The 10,828-nt window shown below is 62.8% G+C and overlaps 1 protein-coding gene across 1 annotated transcript in view; it reads left to right on the top strand.

Annotated features, from left to right (window-relative positions):
- CACFD1 (calcium channel flower domain containing 1) overlaps positions 1–9,663 on the top strand; it is a 10,100-nt gene extending 437 nt beyond the window's left edge. The window contains 5 exon segments of the mRNA XM_006108367.3: positions 2,207–2,279; positions 4,016–4,040; positions 4,042–4,142; positions 7,038–7,145; positions 7,659–9,663. Coding sequence (XP_006108429.1) covers positions 2,207–2,279; positions 4,016–4,040; positions 4,042–4,142; positions 7,038–7,145; positions 7,659–7,749 — 398 coding nt within the window. The 3' untranslated portion in view covers positions 7,750–9,663.
- Positions 9,664–10,828: the final 1,165 nt, after the last annotated feature.

The following is a 10,828-nucleotide window of genomic DNA, read 5'->3' on the forward strand; positions in this document are numbered from 1 at the left end:
TTCCGAGGGAATGCCCTCAGGAGTATAGGGAAAATACTTGGGAATCGAGAAGTTTGGCCCCCCGCCAGTGATTTGTTGTTGGCCTAGTATCCCCGGGCCTTTTTATAGCCATCGCCCATCCGAGTGAAAGTGGCCCGGTTTAAGCAACAGTTTAATACCAAAACATCTGGTGGACAGGTGACCACAAGCGGAACGGAAAGGGACATCTACCCCCCCGGACCACCCTACAACGATTTGCCTGGTGACCTTTCCCTAGTAAACCTGAGCTCGGCGGGAGTAAGGTTAGTGTTCGACCCCGGCTCGTGGGGACAGCGCGCCGCCCCGTCTCCGAGTCCGCCCTGTGGCTGCTTGCGAAGCGCCGCTGGCCTGGCCCGAGGCGGCCCCACCTGTTGACTTGGGTGAGGGTGGGGGCGCGGCCGCCTTCACCTTTGGGCGAAGGTTGTTTGCGAGCGGGGCGGTGGAGAGGACGGGCGGGTAGTGAGCTGAGGGAGGCGGCCAGTGCGTCCCCTCTCCGGGCAGTTCTGCCCGGCCATCCTTCCTCTCCCCACCTGCCCCCCATTCCTGGCCGGCACATTCTCCGACCTCAGGGCACACCCCCCTGACCTCGGGGCACCCCCCCTGACCTCGGGGCACACCCCCCTGACCTCGGGGCACCCACCCTGACCTCGGCCACACCCCCCTCACTTCGGGGCACACCCCCCTGACCTCGGGGTGATCTCGGGGCACCCCCCGTGACCTCGGGTGTCCGGGACAGTCCGGCGGGTTTAGCACAAGCCCCCAAGAGAGCATCCACAGGAAGGCGGTCAGCTCCAGAAGTAAAATAAAGACCAGCTGGCAGGTCTTCCAAAGGCAGATACACGTCTGTTTGAATGGCCTGCTCTTCTTCCTGTTCCCTCGGCCCTGGATGAGGGGGTGGGAGAGGGCACAGCGGAGGTCTTAGGAAGGAGCCGGAAGCCTGGCACAGAGGCTGGGGTCCGGGCAGGGCAGGCCCTGGTCAGATCTCCCAGAAGGACACTCCCAGCGCCCCCTTCCAGTCCCACAGTCCTCCCAGCTGGTGGGGTGGGGAGTCGGGTGCAGGGTTAGGACTGCGCTGCCCCGGCCCTCCCCCAAGTCACAGGCGTCCCCGGGTCCCTTTCCTGCTGCCCAGCGTGTTTGTGACTCTAGAAGGGACTGGTGGGCTTGAGGTCAGGCCTTAGGTTCCATCCCCTCAAGTTGGATGAGCTGTTTCCCTGGCAGATGAGGGGGGTGGGCTCCTGGCTGGGCTGAAACCTGGTCCTCCCCAAGGCTGGCTGTTGGTGGCACAGTGGGGGTGGAGTCGGTGCTGAAGGTGAAGCATCCACTGCAGCAGGTGAGATGGGGGTTGGGGAGTAGGGGATGGGGGTACATAGCTGACGAGCACAGAGCAGTGTTGTCTTGTGGGCGCTCGGCGTCGTGGCCTCGGGCACCTGGCCTGAGTGCACCTGGCATGCTTTTGGTGGGCAGGAAGTACGTCTGTTATTTAGGGGTCTTGGGGGCACACGAGGGCAGCCCCATTGCAGCTGGGCTCACTGCCTGGTCCTCCTCCCCCGCCTGCTGCCTGCATAGGGTTACACGGGAAAACTGGAATTCCAGCCGCGCCGGGCTCAGGTGCACAGGCGCAATGCAACTTTAATGACCTGGTGCTGCTGGCTGCTCAGCAGCCCTCACCAGCTATGGCGCTGGCTGGGTCCCTGGCAGGCTGCCGGCATTCTTGGTGAAGCTGGGCCTGCGGGCTGTGGAGAGAGGAGGGGGGCGAGTGTGGCAGACCCTGCCCCGTAGGGTGCAGTGGGGAGGGGTGGGCAACGCTCCACATTTGGGGCACCCGAGAAGCCCCTTTCAAGGGTAGAAGAGGATGCACCCCCTTGCTGTGCCGGGGTGGGCAGGCCGGACATGGGACTGGCCTGTGTGCAGGAGAGAAAACAGGCCTGCGAGGTGAGGAGAACACACCCAACCACGGCCCTGGCTGGTGTGTAGGTCAGAGCCTGGGACCCAGGCCTGCCTGTCCTGCTGTTCTCAGAGGCAGCCCTGTCACAGCCCAAACCCAGGCCATTGCCTGAGTCAGAGGACTTCTCGTGGGCCCCCTGGGAATGGGGGGTCGGAAGGGGTTCACACGCCATCTCCCTGGTGGCCTTCGTGGCGGACCCGTCCCTTCCCTGCTGCTAATCCTGCCGTGTCTCTTGCTTTCAAGCCTGCGCCATCTCGGGCCTGTTCAGCTGCATCACCATCCACCCTCTGAACATCGCGGCGGGCGTGTGGATGATGTGAGTAGCGCGCCTTCCTGCGGGGCTCGGGCCACCGTGCGCACCTCCTCCTCCTCGGTTTTCCTGAGCCCTGTCAGGGCCGGGCCTGGAACGCCCACCCCGGCCTTTGTTGGGTGTAGTGTCTACAACATCAGACTCTGCGGGCACCAAGTCCACGGCCATGGGCCTCGCCCTGGGAGCCCCCAGGCCGTCCTGGCCAGCCCACGACGACGACGCGGAAAGGAAAGTTTCTGACGGGTCTCACAGGTGCTGGGATCAGGCGGTCCAGCTCCGAGGTGGGCAGGCAGTGCTGGCTGCAGATGGAGCAGATCAGAGTGGGCGAGGGTCAGGCATTAGAACGCCCGATGAGTCCTTGCCCACCTCCTGCCAGGGTAGCTGCCCCGTGGGAAGGGAAGGGAGGGGTGAGAACTGGGCAGAGCAGCTCTGGCTGCATCTGACACCCCCAGACAATGAGAAGTGGCTGAGCACCCAGCACGGCCCCTGCCCACGTGGGGCGGTGGGGGAGGAGCACAGAGATGGGCAGATGTCCCGCCCTCAGGGGGCTCAGGCAGTGGGGAGGCCTGGGTTGTGATGCTGGAGCCTGGAGCTGTGCTGGCCGAGGCAGGGGGACGGGGCCCAACGGGTCAGGCCCGACAGGGGAGAGGCCCTGGACCCTTGGAAGAGAAGAGTTGGCCGAGCGCTGTGGAGGGCCACGCTGGGAGGCCTGGCCGTGTGGGAGGTTGGGGGTGAGAGCAGTGTGAGCTGTGCAGAGAGTTCCTGCTCTAGGGGTGTGGGGGGCTTTGGGGTGCCCTGAGCCTGTGTTTCTGCCAAATGAGGGGACCCAGGGACTTTCCTCAGGCCTGGAGGTGAATGGAAGGGTCCAGGGTCTGTGCCTGACCCAGCCACAGAGAACACGAAGACTGAGCGTGCACCCTCAGCCCCCATGGCTGATCTGTCCCAGCCTGGACACAGGCTGCGCTATGGCCGAGCTGTCCCAGCCTGGACATGGGCTGTGCTATGGCCGAGCTGTCCCCGGCCTGGACACGGGCTGTGCTATGGCTGATCTGTCCCAGCCTGGACACGGGCTGTGCTGTGGCTGATCTGTCCCAGCTTGGACATGGGCTGTGCTATGGCTGAGCTGTCCCCGGCCTGGACACGGGCTGTGCTATGGCTGAGCTGTCCCAGCTTGGACACGGGCTGTGCTATGGCTGAGCTGTCCCAGCCTGGACACGGGCTGTGCTATGGCTGAGTTGTCCCAGCTTGGACACGGGCTGTGCTATGGCTGAGCTGTCCCAGCCTGGACATGGGTTGTGCTATGGCTGAGCTGTCCCAGCCTGGACACGGGCTGTGCTATGGCTGATCTGTCCCAGCCTGGACACGGGCTGTGCTGTGGCTGAGCTGTCCCCGGCCTGGACACGGGCTGTGCTGTGGCTGAGCTGTCCCCGGCCTGGACACGGGCTGTGCTGTGGCTGAGCTGTCCCAGCCTGGACACGGGCTGCTCTAAGGCCGAGCTGTCCCAGCCTGGACACGGGCTGCACTATGGCTGAGCTGTCCCCAGCTGGACACGGGCTGTGCTATGGCCGAGCTGTCCCCGGCCTGGACACAGGCTGTGCTATGGCTGAGTTGTCCCCGGCCTGGATCAAGGGAAGACCCAGATTCTCGCCTCGGGCATTCAGTTCAGTTAGGGGCACGGGACGGGGAGTGCTGAGACGGTGTCGGGGTCCAGCGGTCAGCCCACGCTCCCTCCCTGCCTCCAGCACGAATGCCTTCGTCCTGCTGCTCCTGCGAGGTGCCCTTCTGCTGTCCATTCATCGAGTTCGCCAACACGGTGGCGGCGAAGGTGGACCAGCTGCGCTCCTGGCAGAAGGCCGTCTTCTACTGCGGGTGAGGGCTGCGGGGCCCTGGCATGCTTCCCAAACGCTGCCCGGCAGTGACCTGAGGGTGGGGTCAGGCGCCCACGGTCGCTCGGGGGAGGTTTCACCTGGGATTCCTCCGTGGGCATCATGGTCGCTGATACAGGATGGGACCCGCCGCCCGGTCATACACGGTTCTGCTTGGTGTGTAGCAGAGAAAGGGCCCGTCAGTTGGGACCCTGAAACGAATTCGGGTACATTTGTGCCGGTGTCTGCGCAGCCTTTCCCGAGCCGGACGGCCGGCGCGAGGGGAGATGCAGACAGAGAACACGCTCCAGACGCGCCTCTGACCACACTCAGCATGGCTCTCCGGCCGAGCCCTGAGAGGCACTGACTACAGGCGTGTTTAATATGCAGAAGCTTCTAGCACAGCGCCCCGAGCCCCAGCTCTCCACAGCCTCTGGCAGCAGCAGCTGCAGGTTTTTACTGTCTCGCTTGCCTTTGGGGGTAGATGCGAGGTGCCTGTTTCCAGGGTTCCTTCCCCGGGAGCCCAGCATTTGGGACTGAGCTCCGATGTGAGTCCCGTCCCGGAGCCATCTGCCCCGAATCTAAACACAGGGTCACGGAACACTGCATCTCCGCGCCCTTGGCCCGGATCTTCACTCTTTAAACGTCAGCAGTCATACATATTCGTTAAAATAGGAAATTGTTGCCAAGCCCTGCTCCCTGTTGACATTGTGATGCGTGTCTCTGTGTCTTCAGGCGTAGCGCTAAACCTGCCTCTTACAGCTATAACCGTTAGAAGTAAACCTATTCCTGTGCTTTTAAAATTAAACATTATGACATAAACATTCTCAGAATCACCACAGGGACTCCCCAAGGTCACCCTTACCAATAGGGTTATTTCTTCAGCGGGGCATGCGCCCTTTGACCTTCACTAAGACTTCCTGTGTGTGGGATGAGGCCTCAGACGCATGCCCAGGTGTGGGGTCACTGGGTCGGAGGGTGCGCTGGGTTAGAAGGTCTCGGGGGGACTGGGTTGCTTTGCACAGAGGAGCGTGCCTGGTTTCCCCGTCCACCCACCATGCACTGCACCATGTCCACATTCTGTCTGTCATCTGAGGAGAAATATTTTTCCACGATCGCATTTTTCTTTTGGGAAAATGGTCCACTTTACTTTTTACTTATTGGCATCTTAGTGTTTCCCTTAGGTTCTATGTGTCTCTATATTAAAGATTTCTTAATCCTTTGTCAGATTTCCTGCAGATGTTTTTCTAGTCTGTTGTTTGCCTTTAATTTTATTTTGACAGATTTTTCCCCTGTGGTCTTTCTGTTGTTGTTGTTGTCGTTTCTGTTATTCCTTTATCACTTAGAAATTTTGTAACACACTTGGTCCTTGAAGAACGCAGGGGTTAGGGGTGCCAACCCCATGCAGTCAAACCCCTGAAAACGGAAGTGTTAATAGCCTGCTGTTGACTAAAAGAAGCCTCATCGGCAACATAAGCAGTGGGTTGACACATAGGTAGGTATCATATACTGTATTCTCACAATAGAGTAGGCTGGAGAAGAGAAACATTACAATCGTAAGGAAGATGCCCGGCCAGTGTGGTTCAGTGGTTGCGCATCGACCCATGAACCAGGAGGTCACAGTTAGATTCCCGGTCAGGGCAGATGCTCGGGTTGCAGGCTTGATCCCCAGTGGGGGCGTGCAGGAGGCAGCCGATCCATGATTCTCTCTCATCATTGGTGTTTCTATCTCTCTCTCCCTCTTCCTTCCTCCCTGAAATCAATAAACATACCTTAAAAAATCGTAAGGAAGGAAATAAAATACATGTAAATGCATTTACAGTGCTGTGCACATTTATTGAAAAGGTCCGCACACGCGTGGACCTGTGCAGTTCAAACCGTGTGGTGCAGGGGTCAGCTGCCCAGTAGGACGTCATGTCACGTGGCAGCCAGATTGGAAGTCCCGGTGAAGTCAGGTCGGGCCCCTTCTCCTCCCCCGTGTGGCCAGAGGGCTGTGGTCACACTGTGGGCAGGGGGAGGCCTGGGCGCATGCCTGGGAGCGTGGGCCGCCTCACCCAGGAAGTGGCAGGACAGCATGCTGGCCCAAGTCCCCACACGTTTCTCAGAGTTTTCCTGGCCGACTTAATCCCACCATCAAGGCTCAGCCCAGCGGATACTTAAGCCCAAGGGGACACCTGCCGCCAGGGGGCGCCAAGCTGCATGTGGGACCAGAGAGGACAGGGCCAGTGAGCTGCCGGTGCCGGAACCTGGCAATGAGCCCCATGCCTCGTGGGGTTCCACCTTTGGCTCTTCCTTGTTGACCTGTGGCGGGCTGTCCTGTCCTATGGCGGGCTGTCCTGTGCTGCCAGGGGCCCGCATTTAATTAGTGCCTCTGTCCCAGGCGGTGTGTGAACTCCCGCACATGCCTGGCCCTCCCTCGCTCAGTCGCACGCAAAGCCTCTGAGGGTTGATTCCCACCCCACAGTAGAGATTGAGCCTCAGAGAAGTTAAGCAGGCTGCCCACTGTCACAGAGCCCACAGGCATAGAACCCACTGTCACAGCCCACAGGTACAGAGCCACCGTCACAGAGTCCACAGGCACAGAGCCGTAAGGGACTGAACAGATGAGAGGTTTCCTGGTGCCTGTTTCTATGAACCGGAGGAAGTGGACCATCTCAGTGCTGTCTTAGCCTTTTTGGGTCACAGACCTTTTCACAAATCCGATGACACCCAGAATTGGGCAGACAAGGTCATGGGCACTGGAGGACTTAGGAAGCCCAGCTGTGAACCTCTGTCCCAGCTGGTTTCTGGGGACCCTCCTGTACCTGGTGGTCAGGGAGGGGCTGGGTGGACGGGGGAGCCTGGAGGTGGGTGGCGGCTGCAGGTGGGGCATGCCCCGTGACCTCTGCCTCTCCCTCAGGATGGCTGTCGTCCCCATCATCATCAGCCTGACCCTGACCACTCTGCTGGGCAACGCTGTCGCCTTCGCCACCGGCGTGCTGTACGGACTCTCTGCCCTGGGCAAAAAGTGCGTCCGCCCGTCCCAGCCCCCCTGGGGCGGGGGGGGGTCTCTCCTTCCTGCCCCCCAAGTCCTCAGTGAGGAGGGTCTGACAGTGGCCCTTGGTATCCAGTTGTGGAAACTGAGGCACAGAGGTGGTCAGTGATCCGTCAGCATCTTCAGGGTGTTCAGCTCCAGGGAATGATCCTGGCACAGCAGGATCTGTGAGGCTGCTTGGTGGTCAGTCTCGCCTCGTCAGCCTGTGGCCGGGATGGTGGACAGGGCTCGTGAGAGCCTCCCCATGCAGGCCCCCCGCACTGGCAGGTGCCACCCCCAGGCTGGCATCCAGGCAGCCTGCGCCACTGTTAGAGGTGACAGGACACGCTTGCCATCGAGCACCAAGCTCTCTGAGGAAACCCGAAGACCCGGTAGGCTGTGCCTGCAGGTCATGGTGAGGTTGCTGGCCAGGAACCAGGTAGTGGCTGGGAGGGCCGTGTGCCTGGGGCCTGTCCCTGCTGTGACCCTGCCTTGCTGTCTCCCCAGGGGTGACGCCATTTCCTACGCCCGGATTCAGCAGCAGAAGCAGCAGGCTGACGAGGAGAAGCTCGCAGAGACCCTGGAGGGGGAGCTGTGACGCGGGTCCAGGGGACCTCCCCACCCTCTCACTCCTTGGGTTCTGCGTGAGCAAGTTCAAGAGGACAGGCCCTGAAGTACTGACCCTGGGGGACAGCCTGGAGGAGGAGGCATTGACCCTGGGGGACAGCCTGGAGGAGGAGGCATTGACCCTGGGGGACAGCCTGGAGGAGGAGCCTTTGCCAAGCTCCCATCAGCTTCTCTGCACCTATCCCCACACTGGAGCCCTGTCTGCCCCTCTTCCCAGTTTGGCATCTCCTGGCCCTGAGCTGATGCTGGGGTGAGGGCTCTGTGGGCCTTGCCCAGCAACAAGGACATGGGCATTGCCAGCCTTGGTGAGCCAGGCATAGGACTTGGGCTCTGCGCCAACAGCCCTCGTGGCCCCACGGCGGCCTGCGTGGCTGGAAACAGGCCTTGGGTGGACGGTCACGGCTGGCAGAACCGTGGGGCCCGGGAAGCCTGGAGGAGCTTCCCTTGCGGCTCTAGTCCCGTCTCCGAGTGAGCCTCCTCTCCGCTCTCCAGGCAGGAGGCCTCCGGGATGCTGGGCCACCTCTGTCCACCGGCCTTCAGGGCAGAGCAGTGGTGGAGGGCTGTCTGCTGCTGCCCACGGCCCCACCCACGCTCCTCCATGGCAGCCCGCAGGGCGGCCACGATGCTCCTGGCGCACCTGGCACAGCAGCCTTGGCAGCAGCCGGACAACTGGTGGGACTGGTGCCTCCCCCAAGTTCCCTGGGCCTTGGACAGACGGCTCCAGGATGCGGCCCACGGCCTGGCCTGAGCCCAGGCTCTCCCCTCCCCGCCCCCTGGTGCTAAGGAAGTGGGGTCCTGCCCTGTCTGCAGGCCTGAGCTTGCCCCACCTTGGTATCCCTGCCGGCCTGCCCCAGCCTTGTGAGAGCTGGGCAGGTGGAGAGCTGGTGCCCAGGGAGTGGCCCTTTGGGGACCTGAGCGCTGGTTTCCTGCAGGCTCCTTCCACATCATCACTTCCTCTGCCCGTGGCCGTGCCCACTGGCCACTCTGATTGCCCGGCTGGCCTTCAGCTATTAGGCATGTCTGCCAGGGCCTGGCTGCACCCGGCAGGATGGGCAGGTGTGGAGAATGCGCTGTCAGGGGCCCACTCCTGCTCCTCCTCCCAGCCCCCAGGCCCCACGCTGGGCCTGTTCTGGCTCCCAGCCCAGGGCAGTGCCCGGCTCTTGGCTTCCCAGAGGGGCCTTTCAGGGTGTGGCAGCCCTGCCCCAGGGACACGTCCCTGGGCCCCGGTCAGCAGCGTCCCCCAGCGGCCCTCCAGGAGCCTGGCGGGGCCGAGCCCAGCGCCCTGTGCGGGGGACACGTGCCTTCAGGCTCCTCTGGGGCCGCCCTCCTCAGGGCTGTGGCCCAGGCCTCCGGGCTGGTGGTGTGTGTGCCGTGTGCGTGTGCGTGTGTGTGTGTTTTCTCCACGTGTGCCGTGAATAAGACCTGTCTACCTCCCAGGAGGAGCAGCGGCCACTCGCCCTCTGGCTCCTGATCCAGGAAGGGGCCGGTGTCACTCCTGCCAGCTTCCTGTCGGTGCAGGGAGCTCGCCGATGGCCCGCGCTGCGGGAGGAGAGTTGGCGGCGTGTGGCAAGGGAGGCTGCACCTGTGCCCTGTGGGCAGCTGGGTGGGTGCTGGGCCGGCTGTAGAGCTGGGAGATGTGGCAGGGCCCTCCAGCCCCTCCGTCACAGGCCAGAGCAGGCAGGCACTTGCCCAAGGTTCCCAGTGAGTCTGACGAGTGGTCCTGGAGCCCGTGACCTGTCTCCCGGGGAGTCCTGCCTGCAAGGAACCTCTGTCCAGAGCCACAGGGCCCACGCCCGCCTCCCGTGTCTGGAATGCCTTCTGGCTCTCGCTTTCTCTGTTTACCTTGACTTTGGAGCAATAAAGCCTGGTGGCAGTTTGTATGCTCGCTCGCACGCGCTCTGCCTTAAGTGAGTGGGAGGGATGCCTGGACCCCAGGGATGCTCTGGCTCTGGGAACAGCTGCCCTTTATCCGGACGGCTGTGCCGCCAGCTGCTGGCCCGAGGCCCCACGGCTGGAAATGCAGGAGCCTGGAGGGCAGGGCTGACTCCAGCCTCTGCCTCACTGTGGACAGGTTGTGGGGGCTGGGGAGGCGGCCATAAGGGGGCCCACCTGGGACCGCAGGCCCTGGCAACCTTGGCTGAAAATGTCTAACCTGGCTGTAGAGGGCGCCCCCACCAGGGCTCCTTCACGGCAGGGTCACAGCTCAATTTCTTTATTTTCATAAGTGGGCACACGGTTTGCAGACAAGCACTCCGGAGCCCTCGGTTCCCAGGCGTCGGGACGGTGCGGGAGTTAGTGTTTGTGCTGGGTCCAGTGCCCTGGCTTGCGGGAGTGCGGAGCGCTGCCCGTGGTGTTGCCCAGCCCTCGGGTGCAGCTTTCCGCCTTCCTCCCCATGCCCAGGTGCTGGGTGGCAGCCAGGTGCGCGGAGCCACTCCTCTGCCTCCAGCCGTCTGTCCTCATCGCGGCCTCCGTGGGTGGGTAGGCAGCTCGGCCTGAGGTTGCCCAGTGTGGCCTGAGGCCCCCAGTCCTGGGCGGTGCTCCCCTGCGGCGCATGGCTGCCTCCTCTGCCGGCGGGTCCTGGCCGATGTGTGGGCGGCCATGGCTGCTGTGCTGGGCCGAGGGCGGCCGGTGCTGCTGGCTGTCGGGTGCCAGGAGGCGCACCCTGGGGATCAGTGCTGCCGGCTGTGCTGTCTCCGGCTGGTGGCAGGTTGCTCCCTCCTGGACTCGGGGTTCCGGTTGGTGGCCGACACGAAGGCCTGGCCGCCAGGGTGCGGCCCCAGGCGGGGCGCTGACCTACTGCAGGAAGGACCTCCTCCCCGTCCGGAAGAAGGACTCGATCTGCTCCAGCGAGCGGCCCTTGGTCTCGGGCACGCAGCAGCCGGTGAACACCAGGTTCAGCAAGCAGATGGCGGCGAAGAAGAAGAAAGGCACCTGCAGGCCGAAGGCGTTCTGGGGGCGGAGAGGGGCCGGTCACATGGCACCGAGACCCTCCACCCCCGCGTGAGCTTCCTGCCCTGCTCACCTTCGCACCTTGGGGGCCTCCACATGCT

The sequence above is a fragment of the Myotis lucifugus genome, unplaced genomic scaffold (assembly GCF_000147115.1).
Source record: "Myotis lucifugus unplaced genomic scaffold, Myoluc2.0 scaffold_2173, whole genome shotgun sequence".
Lineage (NCBI taxonomy): Eukaryota > Metazoa > Chordata > Mammalia > Chiroptera > Vespertilionidae > Myotis > Myotis lucifugus.